Raw genomic sequence first — 21,232 nt, 5'->3', positions numbered from 1 at the left:
ATTAGTATAAACTGTTTTCCTCTCATTAATTCCCTACTTAATGTAAATGGCCAACTAAAACACATGATATGATTTGCTCAGTGTCAATCTACAGCAGTAAGAAGTAACAGGAAGTCTGTCTTTCAACTCTATTTGTACTGTGTATGTCAAAGAGGAATTCCATAATTAGTAGGCAAAAATGTTTTCTGTCAGACAATACCTATTTATAAAGATAAAATGGAAAGAACACAGATATGAGTGAACAATTTTTATTGAAACCCTCAAAGATTAAAGAGGACCAAATGGTGAGTTTGGGTACCATAACAGAAAATCTCACCTAACTGTACCATCATTCACAGGAATGAACAAACCCAAACACGACAAAATTCAAATTCTCATGTAATTGCTACAAGTGAATGTAAATGAACTAATCATTTTATCATAACCTTTCTTTAATCATACGAAAAAGAAGGGAATTTACATGGCATAACAAAAGATATGCAAAACTTAATGAAAACACAATTCTCTTAAGTTTCTCAAACTTGTATAGGATGCAGAATGCATTTGAAACGATTAAATGACTTAAGCTGATTCTTTTTTATTGCAAACTGTTTCAACATCAGCTTAACCTTCATGCATGGTATTCAAAAAGAACACAGCTTTTGAATTAGAAAGACCATTCAGGTTAAAATGAGCAATTAAGTATTGAAATTAGGAAAAGGCTGGGGTTTCTTCTGAATCTTCAAGTACCAGTATGTATAGAGAAAGAACACTAATTTTGGTTACGTTTTTCCCCCTTACTGTTAAATATACAAACAATAATACCTTTCAAAATAAAATATCCACGTAAGATAACTTTAGTAATAAACATTCAAACCAGATCTTGGAAAAATATTAAGAAATCAGTAATTACTGGGCCAATAATGTCTTACTTTGTGAAATTTCAAACATCTGATTACGTGTCTCCTGTAGAGCCCAGGTTCTCTCCCTTTTGGTCCCTACAGTTAAGAAACATTCAGTTAGTTGTGCTATTGAGACAACTTGTGATAATTTCACTTAGAGGAAAAACCATTTTGCAATACACTGACAGACCAAGGAGGAAGACAAGGTAGGTGCTCTGAAGAAAACTTGAAAGAAAAAAAATTACCTATTGAAAAGTTAAAGGTTTTTTTTTTCCCCAAAGGAATGCTGCACCCATGTCACTTAATTTTAGAAATCCAGGTTAAAGGCACTGGGATGTACTCCTTACCATGAACAGACTACTCATTCACATCTGACATTTCTGAGTCTGCTATTGCAATAAGCCTGCTTGCTGAGTGTTTCTGCAACACTTCTTACATAGAAACCTAAGTTGAACAAGTTTGAATCCGTTTATAATGTAACTAGTTTTATAAAAATATTCAGAGTTGCTAATAAAGCACCAAGAAAGAGAGAACCTCAGAGAGAGGACTCAAGATCCTTTCTACAAGGTCACCCCTTTAGTTTTCTCTAATAGGACCTCCAGAGTGACAAGTCATCCTTGACATGTCCTACCTATATAATCCTCGGGACAGAACACTGCTGTGATGACTATACCCAAATGCCAATTTTCATTATAGTTAAGAGACATGTTACAAGATTTCATGGCTTACTTTTATAAAGGTAAAATAAGTGCAATTTTCCTTTAATAAAGTCTTTATTTTGTAATAAACCATTACTGTTTTGATGTTCCCTTCAGTAAACACTGATATAACTACACTGGGACTACCAAAGAACTGTAAAGTAAATACAATTATCTACAAATACTGTATTTTTTTCACTTTAGATACAGTATTCGTTCATTTTAAGAGAACATTCTACAAAAAAATATATAAATGAAAGCCTCAAAGATCTGTCACTAAATTTTTGAACTGAAGCAACTGAAGACCATAGTAAATGAAAACACTTCTAAACATGATGTAAACATAAATGGAGTAATGTAAAACATCAAGGTATTCAAATCTACTATATTGCTACTTCACCCTTAATGTATCTTCCTACATAGTTTTCTCCTTTTGGAACAGTAATATAAGGGGCAGTACATTATCTTCATAACTTTATGCCATCAAATCAGTTAATACATATTTTTGACACATTTAATTATACAAAATCAATTTGTTTCAAGTTACAAAATTAATGTTGATATGTAATTAATGAAAAAAATAAGATGTTAAAAAGATAACTATAAGAATACCCAGATATATGCTGTATTCCCATTTATATAGATCTGATCAATAAAACATCAACACATTCACTTAGATACTGATTTAATCCATGGATCAAGGCCATATTTTCAAAGTATTTTAAGGATGCCAGGACACTGCAAAAGCTGGAGAAAAGAGTTGAGGAACAGTATATGCTTGCTAAACAAGAACTATGTTTATTTAGCTAGTGAATACCTAGAGTAATAAATTTTATTTCATGATAGCAATCAGGCTCGCAAACACCCAGAAATAGGAATTAGGGGTTTTAAATGTAATTATAAAGGTCATAAAAAGTCTGGTTAGACTGAGGTACATTTACTCAAAATTTTGAGATTCATTAAGTGGTAGCAAACAAAATAATTCCTCAGACAAATGCACATTTTTCAGTATACATATTATTGGGGGAGGAAGGGGAGAAGAATGTGCATTAACTGGTGAACTCCACCAAGCTGCATATCAATATTTGTTACACCAAACAGTTTGAAGACAAGGGAAATGTTCTAATATAATTTCAGATTATGTTTCATTTGGCTAAAATAGAGCTTAAGAGGTTGCTTTGCCATATTAAAAGTTTACTACAGTAATTTTTCACATGAACATTTAGACTTGAACTCCAGGACTAAATATGGCATGATTATTTTGCTTTTAATCTCTCAAGTAGCTAAAAATCGACAATTTAAAAACTACAACAAAGAAAAAGTTGAAGCAGTGTGACTCTTACATCATTGAACCACTTCTAATGGTTAACTGTTAGTATTTAACAAATTCAAAGAGTTAATGAATCCTTGCATTCATTCAGTCTTCTGTGCCTTAGCTAGGATGCATAATTACAAAAGACAGCAGATACTGGTAAAAGCTTCAGGACAGAAAGTGCTTGATGAAGTTACAGTTCTCAAGTGTGTTTGGTGAGCGTATAAGGGCAGATGCGCTGATGAAAAACCATTACAAGAAGAGTCCATTCTGTGTTAGAGTTCAAAGATGTCACCTTAAGCAGAAAAAAACTTTAATAACGTCTTCTTTGACTTATTAGGCATTTCCAGAGTCTACATCATTAGTGTTGTAATTCTAATAGGACATCTTCATCTGGTTATTGTTTGTTTCTATTTCTCTCCTGGAAAAAAAAAAAAAATGAATTTTAACAAAATACTATCATTAAAGATTTAAATTATATGCATATATAATATAAACCATCTCCATAAAAGGTTCTTCAAATATTAATTCAAGTAAGTACTTAAAAATGATTTACTATTACCTACACACCCCCCAATGGGATGATTACAATAAAACATTTTATGGTAACAGACCTCCAAACACAAAGACCTACTTCAGGAAAGTACAGGCCCTCTCCACAGCCTTATTTTCCCATGCAATTTTGTTTAAGGTGGAAAAATTACAATAATGTCCTTCGAGCCCTCAACGAGTTTTTGACGGTGAAGTAGCAAATAGACTAAAAGGTCTCTGTAGCAAAACAGGTAGGGTTAGACGGAAAGGAAAAGAGCTACATTAAACTGCATTAAAGTTGCACTGAAGTTCAACTTCCATGTTAAGCAAAAAATACTTTCAATCACAAACTTCCTCCATATCATATTCTCACATTCAGTATATTACAACTGTCCATATCAAGAAATACTAATACATATTATTAGTAATTTGTTCTAAGAAAGTGGAAACCCTTGAACAAAAGTTAAACTGAGTGATCCCTTCACTATGTTTATTAACCAAGTATTTACCTGTAAACTTCTGTCCTTTGAGAAAAAAAAACTATGGCCAGCATTGTGCAGCCTATCAATTCTATGCACCATGTAGTTTGTTTGTACCATCTTGTTTTAATGTGTAACTCAGTGGTTCTCAAACCTGAGCATCAGAATCACCTGAAAGACTTGTGGAAACATTGACTATTGGGCCCTAAAGGTCTGAACCTAAATCTGAGTCTGTCTTTCTAACAAGTTCACAGCTCATTCAGATACAGCTGGTCCAGGGACCACACTCTGAAAACCACCTGAGTTTTTTAACACATTATTAAGATTCTCTCCTTTTGTTTTTAATACTCCCATTTTATTTCTGCCTGAGTAATACATGTTTTATAACGAAGATGAATAAACTTTGCAATAGTCAAATTGGTTTCCCATCCTGTGACACAATCAGAAAACTGTATTTTAAATTCCAAAGAGGCCTTTAAGTTCTTTGTTAATAAATTCCTTTCTTTTTCATTTTAATATATCCCTAAACCTGAAAAAACAGCATTTAACTCAGAAAGTTAGTAAGATAAATGCCCTAATATATGATAATTACAATTGAAATTATTTCCTAGACTCTTAAGTATCAGTGGGATACTATGAAATTAAGGAATATGACAAAATGAAAATAGACACAGAGCTACCTTATTAATCACATTTCAGAAAGATAAACAAAACAAAATCCAGCAATACAAAGGAAAAAAAGACAAGAAAAGATTTTGGTACCAGGAAGTTGTAATCTAATTTTATAAAGGCCCTAAAACTTTTAAAAAACCAGCCTAAACAGAAAGTTTAGTTCTCAGCTGAAAGAAATAGATTTCTATGAATATTTTGCAGCCTGCTTTAATTACCCAGATATAAAACAATATAACAGATGAAGCAAGAAAAGATACCAGAATACTGCTTATTCTTCCCTATTAAACGATGGATGAAAACTAAAGAAAACTCATCAACTGCATAAAGAGCCCCAAACTCACAGAAAAAATATGATACTATTTAAAGTAAGTTAAAGAGGTTTAACTTAAGGAATATGATCAGTTATCAATGAAGATGTGTTATTTCAATTTGTTAGAGATGCCTCTTTGGTTTGAACTATAATCAACTATGCACTTTATCAATAAAATATATAGATTACATATATGTATAAATATATAAATTATATACAATAAAACAAATAGATTACATCTATGTATGTAATACCTAACTTGTAACTCGGTGTAAAGGCAAAGAGAAAAAAATAAATCTGATAGGACAGAAAAGGGAAGGGCAGGTGGGATGGAGGAGGAGGAGTACTTAAAAGATCTAGATTAATTAGAAAGCACAAAATAGAGGGCAGCAGAAATACACATTTATATCACGTAATCAAAAAAAGTAAGTTAACTGATGAAAGCAAAGTAACAGCTTGATTTTTTTTTAAATCATTTACACATGATTTACAAGAAATAAATTTAAAACACAATGATGAAATGGATTTGAAAACAAAAACCATTATTAGAGACAAAATGGCCAATGTATTTTGAGTAACATTTTAAAAATAAGCAATAATAATATTACACTAAAAAAATAATTTCATTTATTAAAAGTTGTCAGAATTGCAAAGAAAACCTGACAGGTCTCTAATTATAGCAGGAGAATTTAACACAGTTCTCTAATTGGAAAAGCAGACATATTAGTAAAATACAGATTGAGAATAAGAATATATAAAACTGGATTGGATTAAAGATGGTGGCATGAGAGGAGAGACAGAGGCTTCCTCCTGAAACTGGATATAATTAGAAAATATAGTTGGCACAACTAATCCTGAGAGAGCAACAGGAAAGAGGACTGTGCCAGACTGCACACACCTGGAGAAAAGAGCAGACCTCCCAGAACAGGGTAGCATATCAAAGCTGTGGCCCAGCGGGACCCAAGCCCTTCCCCCACCCCAGCTCACCGGCAGGAAGAAGAGAAACGGAGGAGGGAGGGAGTGGAAGGCCTGGGACTGCTGAATACCTAGCTCCGGAGATCTGCTCTGGGAGCACAACCTACATTTCATGGTGCTTGCATGATACTCTCATGACTACCGGGTTGAAAAATTAAAACAGGCAGAATTCCTGGAGAGACTTGAGATTCCAGCTGCTTGTGGAAAGCATGGATCCATATCCAGCTGCTCTGGGACAAAAGCTTATACCTGTGTGCTCCGCCCACTAGTTCAGGCAGTGGAGACAGGCAGAGCAGCCCGAAAGCAAGGAACAGCTCTTTCCTCCCCCCAGGCACCGACTGCTCCCCTGCAACCCCCAACTTGCTTCAGGGGCTAAGCAGCTCCAGAGTAGAGCTTCTGGACACTAGAGGGCACCATATACAAACATGAAACGCCAAAGAAACCTGGTCCAGAGTAAAATTAACATAACTCCAGAGAAAAATTTACATGATGTGGACCTTACGACTCTTCCTGAAAGGGAGTTCAAAATAAAAATCATCAACATGCTAATGGAGGTACGGAAAGATATCCAAGAACTCAGGAATGAATTCAGGTCGGAGATCCAATAGCTGAAGAGCATGATGGAGGGTATTAAAAGCAGGTTGGACACAGTGGAGGAGACATAAATGAAATAGAAACTAGAGAGGAGGAATACAAAGAAGCTGAGGCACAGAGAGAAAAAATGATCTCTAAGAAAGAAAGAATATTGAGAGAACTGAGTGACCAGTCCAAACGGAACAATATTGGCATTATAGGGAAACCAGAAGAAGAAGAGAGAAAGGGATAGAAAGTGTCTTTGAGGAGGTAGTTGCTGAAAACTTCCCCTATCTGGGGAAGGAGATAGTTTCTCAGGCCATAGAGGTGCACAGACCTCCCAACACAAGGGACCCAAGGAAGACAACAGCAAGACACATAGTAATTAACATAGGAAAGATCAAAGATAAGGACAGACTAATAAAGCAGCCAGAGAGAAAAAAAGATCACATACAAAGGAAGGCCCATCAGGCTAACATCAGACTTCTCAGCAGAAACCTTACAGGCCAGAAGGGAGTGGCATGATGTATTTAATGCCATGAAGCAGAAGAGCCTGGAACCAAGATTACTTTATCCAGCAAGATTATCATTTAAATTTGAAGGAGGGATAAAGCAATTTCCAGATAAGCAAAAGCTGAGAGAATTTACCTCCCACAAACTATCTCTACAGTCTATTTTGGAGGGACTGCTATAGATGGAAGTGTTCCTAAGGTTTAATAGCTGTCACCAGAGGAAATAAAACCACAGAAAAGAAAGCAGAACAGCTAATTACTAAGAAAATGCAAAATTAGATTAACTATCCCCAAAGTAAATCAAGGGATAGACAAAGAATACATAACATGATACTTAATATACAAAGAATGGAGGAGGAAGAAAAAGGAGAAGGAAAATAAAAGAACCTTTAGATTATGTTTGTAACAGCATATTAAGTGAGTTAAGTTAAGACTCTCAGATAGTAAGGAAATTGACCTTGAACCTTTGGTAACCACGAATCTAAAGCCTGCAATGGCAATAAGTGTATGCCTATCAATAATCACCCTAAATGTAAATGGTCTGAATGCACCAATCAAAAGATATAGAGTTACTGAATGGATAAAAAACATGACCCATCCGGTATTATGTTTAGTACACATGGTGTGGGGGATCATGGGAGAACAGTATTATCACAGAGAAGGGACATAGTGGATCTCTGGCAACTTGCTGCACTGATGATGGACAGTGACTGCATTGGGGTAGGGGTGGGGACTTGATAATATGGATAAATGTAATAACCACATTGTTTTCTCATGTGAAACCTTCATAAGAGTGTATATCAATCATATGTTAATAAAAATTGTTTTTAATGTTTAAAAAAGACTTTAAATGACATGTAAAGCATATAATTCTTATTCTATCTTTATATATTTCTGTATGATGTATATTTTTCAGAAGAGGAAATAATATACAGTGAAGTTGTAAAAAAAAAAAAAGAATATATAGAATGGAGCCAAATAATTACAGGGTCAAAACTGAACCACCACAAAAACTGACTATATGCTAGACCAGAAAGCAAATCTCTAAAAGATATCAAAGAGTCATATCATATAGATCACATTTTCTGACATCAATTTTATAAGCAAAACAAACAGATAACAACAAAAACCTTACTACTACATTAGGAAATTCTGAAGGACACTTCTTTAAGTATTCCCCGAAAAATCACAATGGATATTTGGAAATTTTTTCACCAGTGTTAATAACAAAAATGCTCAGTCTAAGGCCCCTCCCCTCAAATTAGAAATGTACCTGTGCAGAATTAAAAATAGAAAGCTGAAAAGTAAACAACTCATCATTCAGCTCTATCAGTGCATCAGCAAATGACTAACAGTAAGCTCCCAAAAGGAGAAGGAATGTTACAGAAGAGGACGTGATGAAACAGAAAACAAAACCAAAGAACAAAAGTTAAGAGGTTGTGTTCTGAGGGGAAAAAGGGAGGGTAACCTAACAATACATAAATCTCTGGAAAGATTAAAAGAGAAATGAAGCATAAACAATATCATAAAGACTTGGGTAAAAAAAAAAAAAAAACCACTACTGTCAACATGCCAAAGAGCCTAAGACAAAACAACTTCCAAAATACAACTGACCACATACAATTTACCAAACTCGAGACTTATAACTACATAACTTTAATCAATAATTAAAAATCTACCCCAAACAAAAAAAACCCACAAGGCTCACAGTGATTTCAGAGGTGCATCTGATTAATTCTCCTAGAAGTGATCATTCTAAACTCACACCAACTGTTCCAGAGACTAGAAAAAGAGGGATTCTTTTGAGATTAGCAACACTTCGACATTAACATTGTCAAGAAAAGCAAGAGAAACCTAAGAGTCCAGTCTCACCAATCACAAAGGAACTCTTAAGGGTTGTTTTGCTGGTAACAAGAGTGTAGAGAAGCAGAAGTGGGAACAGGAAGGCAACTAAGAAGAGCACAGTAACAATCCAGCAAAATAATTGCTCTTATACGGGGGTGTAACAAGGAGAGCTAGTGAAAAGTGTTTGGATTTGGGATATGTTTTCAAAGGAGAGCCAACAAGACTTCCTGATAGATTGGATTAGAGATGGGGTGAGAAAGGTAAGTATCTGGAATGACTCCAATATTATTGGCCTATACAACCGGAAGGGCATTGGTGCCCTCTACAAAGATGGAAAGTCTGCGGCAGGCAATGAAATGGGAGTTATATTAAAATTAAGATGTTTTTTGAACAAGTAAGATGTCAAAAATAACTCCTGGATACGTGAATCTGGAGATAAAAGGTCCAGGATGGATATATAGATTTTTAAGTTCTTAGCATGGCAAACATCTGTCAAAAAACTCAAGTCCTCCTGAAGTTTATGGTCCATACCTCTGCTTAAAGACAAAAATCAAAACAAAAATATCCCACACTTACATTAACAAGGTCTAGAACTGTACCTGAAATTGTTAATATTAAATATTTGAATACAGTAAGATACCTATGGGCCCACCATCAGCCAGAGACCACTAGAAATAGGAGATTAAGAAATAATGAGGTATCAGTGATACCACTAACTTGTTCTGTTCTAAAATGAAGTACATATTACACAGCTGACATCAAAATTACATGTACTAGTGTGCTGCTGATAAGTAACAGAGAGGGAAAGGAAACCTGAATTACAGTAAAGGAGTCAGTGATAGATCCAAAGAAGGAACTTGAGATCTCATGTACACTCTTTAGGATACAAACTTTCCAAACTGATTCAGTGAACTCAATTTTAATTTTAACAATGACTGACAATTCAAAAAAATTTTTGCAGAGATATCCCTCCACATCCCTTTTCCACTAATAGAGTCAGGAGGGTTCAACCAGACAGATTGAGATTTGAGGGCTTTAAGTCTCTGGTATAGGGCTTCTTCACTACCTTGAGGTGAGCAAAGTCTCTGGACACCAACACAGGATTCTAAGACCAAGACCCAGAACCTGGCCTGTGGAGATTAACTCCAGTAGAAAGTTTACTTGCCAACCCATGTCTTTTTGACTGAGCTGAACAGAGTTAAGACTTCCCTACTTAGGGATGAGATGGAAAACAAAATTATTTTTCAGTGTCCTCAGAGGAGCCAACAGCTTGCCCTCAACATTGCAGGTAAATGACTTATTTCCTTTTAATAATATGTAGGCTTAACACCATTAGTAATATTTCAGTAATGAGACCTGAGTCCAAATGAGCCTTGAGGGAAAAGTAACTACATATCTAAGAAGCCACACCATCCAGAAAGAAAATGGAGATAAACTACTCAGGACACAGTACAACACAACAGAACTGCTGAAAAGAGACAATGATCACCTGCAGGGGGAGAAAAAAAGAGAAAAAGCAAGCAAGCAGGCAGATGAGATCCAAATGCAACAAAGATAAAACCCTTTTGCTAGCTTAGAAACCTGATTTGCAAACTGAAAATGTCAGCAGATGAATTAAAGAGGGAAACAGTCACTGCCTCATTTGGAAAGTAGAATATTATGTCCAAGAACTATTTTGAATTACAGAGCAGAAAAAAAAAAAGCTACAAATTACACAGAAAAATATCAGAAAACTGGAGCATAGATCCAAGACAAAATGAATATTCTAGAAGCAGGAAGAAGAAGAGTTAAATAAATAACAACTAAATAACAAAAAATTCCACAAATATTTTAGTGTTCCTCCTTGTTTGGGGTGGGACTTGATTTTCCTCCTCTAGAGTGTGGGCTGGATATACTAACTTGCTTCTAAGAATAGAGAAGGAGAAGTAATAAAGGGGAAACCTAGCAGATACAACCTTAACCAAGTAATCCAAGTTAATAGGACCAGAATAAGTTATGGTCAGATGAAGAGGACACATCACTTATATGGTATTCTTCCCATAACCTCAGTAATCAGATAGACACTGATATACCTTACAAAATACCAATTTAGTTAAAGCCATGAGAGAGACAAGGAAAGACAGAGAAACTATCATAGCTGGGAGGAAATCAAGGAGACATGACAACTAAACACAAAGCTGATGTTCTAGATTTTGAACAGAAAAAGACATTAGTGGGAAAAGTGGGGAAATCTGGAAAAAAGTCTGTTTAGTTAACATGGTGTACCAATGTTATTTCTTAGTTTGAATAAATGTGCTATGATTATGTAACATGTCAATATTACGAAAATCTAAATAAAGGACATACAGAAACTCCCTGTATTATCTAAAACCTGAAGGAATTTCAAAATAGTTTCAAAAACTCATAATAAAGTTAGAAAAATACAACTCCCCAACATCATACTGCAGCAGAAATATGTATCACATATATGTCCTATAGGGAATTCTCATTTTAATGCTTCTTTGTATTGTTTATGAAGTTTAAAGTGTTACTTTACTTAAATTCTACCCCAAAGTAAAACCATGTTAAGTATCAGACTCTATTTTTAAATTTAAAAAATAAATGGTATGCGTGTTTTAAGAACAGGCAAAGTTTACAGATGTACAATGGCTGAAGTTAAAATATATAATATATTCAATTTTTCAGGAAAATTAATGATGTACCATGAATGAAATCTACAGATTGGCTTACAGGACTGGAAAAATTCATGCTAAAAAGTAAAACAAGGGCAGTAACAGATGGATAAAACCACAGCTGTTCAAAGGACTATACATTTGTCCAAAGCCATTAAAGTGCTTTAATGCTGAGATAAACTGACATGCACTGTCCAACAACATGATGGATCCTTTTGCATGGAAAGAAAAGAAAAAGAATGTAAAGGAAATAGACCAATTCTGCACTGTAAAAGAATTCAAAATCAAGAAATCAAAGGGAAGGAACAATGATTTTGCTTTGGAGGTTGTTTTTGGAAGTCAACTGTGAGTTTTCCTGTTTCCATTGAAGTGAGACACTAACATCTGATTCTCTGCATGGCCACAATACAGTAAAGAACTGCTTTTAAAAACTCCAGTGCCTAAATATGTGTTTATACAATTAAGAATTATTTCAGGTTTCAGAAAAGAACAGATGCAGTCAATAAGCTATTTATCACCAAAGATCAAATAACCTCAAAGTGTACTATAAAACTGAAGAATTAGGAATAAGTTCAAATACTGAAAAATGGTAGAAAAGAGTCATAACTGTGTTAGTTTTAAGTGGTCCAAATGAGAGTTAAAAATATGATTCTAAGAATTTGGACTAATTCATGTTTTGAGCTGTGATTTCGTTTCAGCAAAATAACATCACCATACCACAGTAAACTAACTTTTTTGTTTATATGTTGTCTTATTTGGGTTTTAGAGTTCTTAATTTCATGTTTAAATAATGCTAGATTAAAAATATAATCTAAGAAAAAAGCCTAAAGATCTAAAAGAAATAAAATGATCTTTATTTGTAGACAACATGACAAATGTGTAAAAGCAAAAAATCCTAAGGATGTACTGTTAGAACTACTTGAACTAATAAAAGTGAATTTTAGCAAGGTCAAGCATACAGGCCATTTCTATAAACTAGCAGCAGACAACTGGGAAGTAAATCTGAAAATGCAATTACAATTTACAATAGCATTAAAAAATATAAAACACTTAGCAATAAATTCAGCAAAAGACGTGCATGCCTCAACATTGAAAACTATGTCATTGAGAGAAACACTCTCTCCAAGATTGAGTTCTATGAAGGGCTATTATCTTTACTCGCTTACTGGTAACCTTTAATATTTATCTGTTGAAAGAACAAGGGAACATAGTTCATAAAAGAACATAAAGTGCTACTAGACTAGGCTGACTAGAATATAAGATGTGTGCAGCAGAATTTAATATTCAGTAAGTAAATCAATTCAATAAACTCAAAGTTTTCTGCCAAGAGACTGTAGTCAGTTTTATTCAGAAATTAAAGTGCAATATAGTCAGTAAATTTCTAAATTAAGAAATTGCACATCAAACTTCTAAAATAAACTATTAAAATATAATTGAACAATTTAAGTTACTTCCTGAATTTTTTTTCATATTCACTGGAAATTAAATATAAATGTTCCTTAAGTAATTATTAATTATGTACTTCCTGCTGAAGAAAAATAATTGAAATACATTCAATTTAATAATGACTGTTCGTAATAGATACAGAAATATCTCCCCAAGACTTATAAGTACCTGGATAAAACTATAGTAGTTCATTTACTGAAAACTCGTAAAATTCTTTATCAGCATTCGAATATAACACAGCCTCCTTTTAACTCTCCTATGGAATGACAAAATTAGTCTGAGGAAAAAAAACAAATCACTATTATAAAGACAGTAACTGAAACACCTCATTTCCCACCTATGGAAGCAAAGAATATTTACCAACTTTAGGATAAAGTATTACTGCATTTAAAACAGAATCATTTGACTACTCAAAATATCACTCCATGTTTTATATTAATCAGATAATTCAATATAAAAGTTCATGGTATTAATGTGATACATTCTGGGCCAAAACTAATTACAGGCATTTGAAAACTAATTATTCCTATATGGAATTGAGTCACTGAATCAAAAGCTCACCTCAGATTATGTTTCCTGATCAATAAGGATTTATAAAATAAAAGAATACACTAGGATCTAAATGACTTGCATTCAGTACAACAAAAGTACAATTTCAATGAAAGCATTGCCTAAGTAGTCAAAAATAAATTCTGTGTAGATTACTTAAATTTATATTGGACAAATATACACTGAACATTCTTTTATTTTCCAATTAAACTAGTTTTGTCATGAGAATATACAAACAGCAAGTTAAAGTAAAAAGTAAAGCTCCCCTACCCTCTTCTAGCTCTTTCTACTTTAAGTTCCTTTATGAGTTGTTGTAACTTTAAGTAGCAAACTGATACATAAATGTCCTACTTTATCAAATGAGACACTATCAATTTCCAGTGGATATACTATAAACAGTAATTTAATACAGTGAATGCTGTATTCTCCTTTTCTTTCCCCTACCTCCACTAAGCCACACTATTTTTAGTTCTGATTGTCCTTATGACTTCAAATAATATGTTTCATCGCAACTGCTTCATATCATCTTCTAACAATTATCCTTTATCTTCAGAAAAATGAGAAAAATAACGTATTTATCTTTCCTCAAATCTTACCCTCCCACTCCATCTTACATTTTGTTCTAACTATAATTGAATCTTTATATACTATTGTCCATTTCTACAAATGGAAAAACCAATAGGCAGTATTATGTAACTTGATTGAGTACATAGTTCCTGAAGTACAGTAATTAATTTAAAGAAAAATTCTATGACATTCAAACTTTCTAAAAAGAAACTCTTCAAAGCATTTACTCATTTCACAAATGTTTACTAAACATCTACTTACTATGTGCCAAGCCATTAGATGCTAGGAATTCAGCAGAGAACAAATCAAGTCCTGCTAACAAAGAGTTATGTTCCAATGACAGCAAAGATCATTAGACATTTTATGTTTTCTTTTTAGCTTCCTTCACTTCTCCAAGGTCAGTGGTTCCCCACTAAGAGCTGATTTCATTTGTCAGGCTTCAACGACCACAGGCACCACTAACAGAGTGGACAGATGCTTATAGTCCTAAGATACATTATATACAATGAAGACCTGTCTGACTCAAAATGCATACGAGTCCATGTTGAGAGATATATGTTCTAGTATAACCGGCTAGCAGATGGTATTATCTTTCTTGAATTTCTTTTTCATCCTGCTGAAATAACTTTCTCATGAAGGATATGCAGCTAAGCTCTTGTGCACCTGAAATATTTATTTTGCACTCCCCTTCACTGATATAATTCAACATTCATCTTTAAGAACATAATTCTATATCCCATTCCATTCTACTCTGAAATAATTTTACATACCAGTACCCAGAATTGTAGATGAGAGAATTCTGATAGTCTGATTCTCCTTCCTTTGTAGGTAATTTGTCTTTTGCTCAGGAAGCTTAAAATTTTCTATTCTGTCTTTTATTATTTTTTTCCTTTTCTTTTCCTTTCTTTTCAATTTTAGATAATCCTGATAGTTATTCTGTAAGCCCAATCCTTGTTACCCTTTCAGCTTCGGAAATTTTTCTTTATTCATTCTTTCCTTTGTCTTTTCCATTAGAGAGATAGTCGGCCTCCTCTCTTTTATCACATCTTTTATCATTTCTGTTTTTCATCTCTATTGCTCATTTGGAAATTTCTTTAATTCCAGATCATCAACTGGATCTAAAGCATGAACATTTTATTACTCGTGTTTGCTCATGGATTTTTTAATTTTAACAATCATTTTCTCTTTTCCAAGAACATTTTCTGGTTTTCTTTTACTTTTACTTATGAATACTCCCTAACAACATCTAAACAACATATCAAATTTTGTTTTATATTTTATTGTCTGCTCCTTGAATGAACTATTTTAGTGGATTTGTCTTGACTGTCATCAAGGTTGATTTTAATTTAAAAAATACCAATATTATATCAGAATTATCTGTTCAAACCTAAGAATGAAAGAACTAGAAAAATATTACAATAACTGGCATGCATTTCTCCTGAGGCTATAAATTTCACAAATACCCTTTCACTCAGAGAGCCTGGACTCTTAAGTTGTATAGAGCCAGACAGGATATGCTGGTTGGCTCCTCCACAGGGTGCTTTGCTGCCAAGGGAAACTGGGGAATTCCTGGAAGGTTAAAATAATCAAAGAAAAAAAAATAGTAATAAAAAAGACCTAGCAATGACAAGATGGAATTAGTCTTTTAAAGCCCTTGTATGCTATTACAAGTAGGTTCAAGAAATTAAAGAAAAACATGAACACAGAAAGAAAAGAAAGTGTTGTAACCACAGACCCAGACCCAAATGTAAAATTTTAAACTACAAAAACCTATTATAAAGCATAGGAAAAAATCTTCCCAAAGCTGGAAAAGACAAAGATTTGAAGTCACGTTAGTATAAGCCTTCTAAAATTATTATTATTATTGAAAATTGTTTTGGCTACTAGGTCCTTTACCTGATCATGGCACAGATCATAAACTGGAAAAAAGATAAAAAGGCTTAAAGGACACTCTGGATCAACTGACAAGAATACTGTGGTTGTTAAGAGAATATTCTTATTCTTAGAAAATATACACTTTACTTTTTTGAGGTAAAGAGCCATGACGTATGGACCTTACTCTCAAATTGTTCAAAAAATCGTAAAGCAAACAGGGAACAATGTTAATAGGTCAATCTGGATAAAAGGCATGAGCATTCCATGCACTATGCTTATTCTTCCAAATAAACTTAAATTATTTCTAAATATAAAGATTAAGAAAAAAGATTCACTCATAATGCTGCATAGCTGTAGGTCAATCACTCCTATGTATTCTGGCCATTTTCCTGCTGATGGATATTTGAGTTGTTCCAGTGTTTGTTTTCTATTATCAACTGTGCTCCTAAGGACATTCTCGTGTCTTCTGGGGTATTTGGGAAGTTTTTCTTAGGTATATATCCTAGGGAAGAGCTGCTTAATTACAATGTATATGAAAATGTTCGGCTTTATAAGAAAAGGAAAAATGCTTCCCCACTGTATCAATTTAATGAATCCACAATTATAACAGCTTTTGTTGATCTATAGTCTCTCCAATGCTCAATACTATTAAATTTCTTAGTTTTGCCAAACAAATGGGTAGAAAATAGTCTTGATTTGTATTTCCCTAATTATTTATAAGACTAAATATTTTTTTATGTACTTTATACATACATATTTGTTTCCTCTCTTGTGCAATGACTATCCATATATTCCACCTATTTTTCTACTGGATTGAACTTTTAAACTGATTCCAAGGAGTTCTTATATATTCTTGATATTAATCTTCAGTCAGTTGTGTCCCAATTTCTCCCAGTTCCCAGCATGTCTTTTTACTTTCTTTAAAGCACTTTATAATAAATTGATTTTAATCTGGTCAAATTTTATCAATCATTTATTTTATAAGTAGTGCTGTTTTGTGCCTTAAGAAACCCTGCTTTACCTAATGTCTGAAGGATATGCACCTGGGAAAATGACCACCACATATCGAAAGCTTTTGAGGAATTTCAGCTAAACACAAGACCAATGGAATCATTTTAAAAGAGAACACTAAATCACTTGTAACTCTTTTAATTAAAAAAAGAAAAAAATGTTAAGAAAAGGAAATTCTAGGAAAACATCACTAATTTGTCCTTTTTCATGGAGCCAAGGATAAGTTAGGATAGGGAGCACATCCTTCATTACTGGGATGCCAAGAGTACTTAAAAGCAATTATGCTCTAAAGTCAAAATGTAAAAACAAGCCTATCCAAGAGAAAATCTACAAATGAAAATCTCCAAGTTCTGCCTGGACAAGGGGTAACAACACCAGAAAGAAAACTGGGCAAAGAGAGATGATACCCCAAATACTAAAGAGTGAGTAAGCAGGAAAATCTCTTCCCTGACATGGCTTCAAACTCAAGCTGCAGTCAAAATTAATGTCCTAGCATAGCCATTGTACTGGCTCCCCCTTCTTACACTTCACAGGCTGATGAATCATTTAACTGGTAAACTTACATCATGAATCTCATCTCCACATCTGAAATGGACAAAAATATGCAACTAACACCAAAAATTAAAGGGAAGAGGGAAAAAGACAAAAGCAAAAACCTATTCTGGAGCAAATACCTGACCTGAATTCTCTTCATCGTTCAAGGATGAAAGAAGAAAGCCAAAACAAGTCTTGAGAAATTTATTCACAAAACAGAATACTAACAAAACTATGAGTTCAGATCACAGCTGCCAGAGGTTAGACATGGAGGAAGTATATAGATACAAAGTACTTCTGCTTTGTATTTTGTACAGGGCAGTTTTCTGGGGATGATGAACTCTTCTGTATCCTGATGGTGGTGGTGATTACACAAACCTATGTGTGTATTGTAATTCACAGCACTGTACATACCAAAGAAGTTAATTTAACCATATGATTTTTACAAAATGTTTAAGAAAGGATATGTACATGAATTTATAGGATATGCATCTGGGATATGCACCTTTATTTACATTCTCCAAAACTGTAAACAACCCAAATGTCCCTCAAAGAAGGAAGAGATAAACTGTGGTAAATTCATATAGTAAAATGGTGTGAGTAATTAAAAGGAAAGAAGTACTGATATATATCAAACAACATACATAATCTCCAAAGATTATACACTGTGTAGTTTTATTTATATGACTTTATGGAAAATGCGTTATGACGGCAAAGAACAGACCAGTGAATTAGAAGAATGGGGGAAGAGAGTGCTAGTTACAAAGAGTCAGCAAAAGAGAATTTACTGTTTTACTGCATGTAAATTTAAAAAAAAAGAAAAGTTGGAAAGGATATGGAAGAGGAAAACGTTTCTAAATACAAACTAAAGAGGAAGGAGAAATAAACTTTAAACAGTCATCTTTGTGCTCAATAAAATCAAGATGAACTCTGGATCAAGAAATTCAGATAAGAAAAAAATTAACAGACGTAAAGGAGATCAAACTGTGATGATATGAGCAAACTAAAACCTGTCACTGAAGAATTCAGAACATCACAAATCAGAATTAACACAAAGCAAACCAAATCAATGACACAGAAGACTCCAAATACAGAGAAAAATACTAGAAATAAGGACTAATGGTACTCAAAGACAGGTACATATTTTTTGACATTACAAGAAAAAGGAAAATAAAAAGTTGGCATACAGATAAAGTACTAAGGAAAATTATAAAACACTAATATTGTACACATTCTACATGTTAATATTGCAATAATCTTTTGTGCACAGACAGAAACAGTTATTTCCAAAGAAAAAAGATTTAGGCCGGCTTCAGACCTCTCCATAATATAAAACTGTAAATAACATAATGTAAATATAAAACTATAAAGCAAAATATCAAAGACTGTGACCCAAGAATTCTATATCCAAGTAAACAGTTGTTCACCTATCATGGCCAAAGACACATTTTTTGCATCTAGAAGGGCTTAATTAAACATATTATCAAATTACTCTTCCTAAAAAAAAAATAAAGAAGATTCAAAATAAACATTATCAAAGGTAAGGTAGACATACTATGAAAAGACTGGAAGTAAATCATGAAACAATTTAAATGTAAAATTAAAAATTTTTTAACTATAAAATTTAAGTCACTGTTGTATATGTGATTATAAGATAATATGCAACTATCATAAATAATTTCTGAGACAATTATATAAAAATAAATTAGGACTGCATTTTCAGACTGGGTAGGGAGGAAATGTGTTGTGAAACTGACATAACTGGAGCCAAAACACACCCACGGCAGAGAAACTGCCTTAACCCATCTTTGTTTGAACTGGGCAAAACGGCAACTGTTTTAAGCCACTGCCTGAGAAGTCAGCACAAGAGCAGACATCCTGATCACAAGATTGATGGCTGTGAACTTTCTGAAGATGAAATTAATAGGTCAATTATTATATAACCAGAGTAGCTTATTAGCCTGTACCTACAGAAACCTTTTGTTTCTTTTCTTCAACTCATTAAATTTTCTTCATAAAACCCCTTGCTTTCACCCTACAAGTGGGACACTTTAAGGATTTCTACCTGAATCTGTGCTCCCATATTGCAATTCTGATTCCAAATAAATGCTCATTTGCCTCTCATTGTGGCTCTTTATTTGCAGGTTAACAGTGGAAAGACTCACAAGGATGATCTCCCCTTCATTGTGGTAGATACAGAAACAGATAAATATTTCCTTGCCATATATCATTTCTCCAAAAGTAATCTCATCCCATTTCTGTGGATTCCAACTGTTTAAGAACAAAACTCCCCAACTCTGTGATTCCCACACCTAATTGCCTCATCGGAGATTTCACTGTCTGTATTTCTCAAAGGTATCTTACAACAAAATCTTCACCTTCATCCCACCTTTCTTTCACACCTCAAATCATTTTTCCTGAGCCACTATTTGTAATGACAGTTACAGTAAGAGTATTTACTCAGCTGCTGATCTCAAAAACTCAGAAGCTAAGCTTTAGAGTCTCCTTCTTCCCTAACTTCCCACATTTAACTGGGAGAAAACAACTGCATTCAGCAATCCATTTAAATAGTTGAGCAGAACCTGAAACAGGCATCTTATTATTCAAAAGCAGTACATCACCACTAGCACCAAAATCACCTGTGGTGCTTCTGAAACATGTACCCCACCAAGTCCCTTATCAAATATATAACATTTCTGGGGTGCATTTCCAAGAAGCACCACATTTAATATTTCTGTGCCTTAAGGTTTGGAAACCACTGCTCTGGGGTCATTTCAACATTATTCACCAGTGAGGAATGTTAGTTGAAACAGTTCCCTCTTCTGCACAAACCAAAAAGCCTCAAGACACAGTTCAAACACAAATGAATCACTGATGTTTTATATAGAGTTAAGCTTCTGCTTTATCTTAATTTCTACATAGGAGCTTTCCATAGTAACCAACCTAAATTACTGAAGAGGCTTCTAACTTAATCTCTGCTTCATTTGAAAAGAAACGTGAATGTATTGTCTATGGAAAAATCCGCTAGCTGCCTACACCGTTCAGTCTTTCTTCTCCTCCTAAAAACAGGACTCCAATTTTCTTTTTTAGTTTGGAACAGGAAACATGTCCCAGCCTTTCTTGCTCTTTGTGACCTGTAATCAAATATTGGCAGACGTGATGCAAGCATAACAGTGTGTAACCTCAGGGAAAGTTTTCCCTTAGTGTCAGAGAGAGTAAATAACAATTAGAAATCAAATTCTGCAGAGTCTAAATCTAAAGCCCATGTCTTCCTAATTCTAAGCTGCCTTCCTAAAGTCAAAGCTTTACTCTATTCTGTACAAGTGCTTTAAGTGTACAAATTACAAAAATGCTTCAGGAGTTTCAAGAGAAAAAAAAATCTATTTTATTTCTCACAAATACAAAATGGATAATAAACATTTATTTATAAGCTGTTTCAAACCCTAACATATTTTCCCATAAAATTAATGTTGCAGATTAGTGATGGTGATTGGAGTGCCTAAGTGTACTTAATTATAAATGTAGAACTCATTAAACTTTGATGAACAAGACTGAGCAACCTTTATCACCTGAGGAGTATGCAGAACTGGCAAATTCAAAGGGCAACCTTAGAGAAGGAAAAGGAAATGATTCAAACGTGGCATCAGAGGCCATCAAGGTTGTCTGTAGAATTGTTTCGTAAACTAAGTGGGTGGTCTCCTTCAGACTAAACATTCTTGAATTCAGAAAGTACAATTAAAAGGCATTAGAGCATACCCATCCATGCACACCCCAGAAAAAATTACTATAC

At 33.8% G+C, this 21,232-nt stretch overlaps 1 protein-coding gene across 7 annotated transcripts in view; it reads right to left on the bottom strand.

The window, feature by feature from the left end:
- Positions 1 to 234: 234 nt before the first annotated feature.
- Positions 235 to 21,232, bottom strand: part of YTHDF3 (YTH N6-methyladenosine RNA binding protein F3) — a 38,072-nt gene continuing 17,074 nt past the window's right edge. For all 7 annotated transcript variants that reach the window (XM_036998030.2, XM_036998026.2, XM_017669869.3 and 4 more), the window contains one exon: positions 235 to 3,312. In XM_036998030.2, coding sequence (XP_036853925.2) covers positions 3,289 to 3,312 — 24 coding nt within the window. In that variant the 3' untranslated portion in view covers positions 235 to 3,288. The remainder of the gene's footprint in view (positions 3,313 to 21,232) is intronic.

Source organism: Manis javanica, chromosome 2, assembly GCF_040802235.1.
Source record: "Manis javanica isolate MJ-LG chromosome 2, MJ_LKY, whole genome shotgun sequence".
Taxonomy (NCBI): domain Eukaryota; kingdom Metazoa; phylum Chordata; class Mammalia; order Pholidota; family Manidae; genus Manis; species Manis javanica.
The sequence above is the reverse complement of the archived record's forward strand: the minus strand, read 5'-3'. Positions and strand labels throughout refer to the sequence as shown.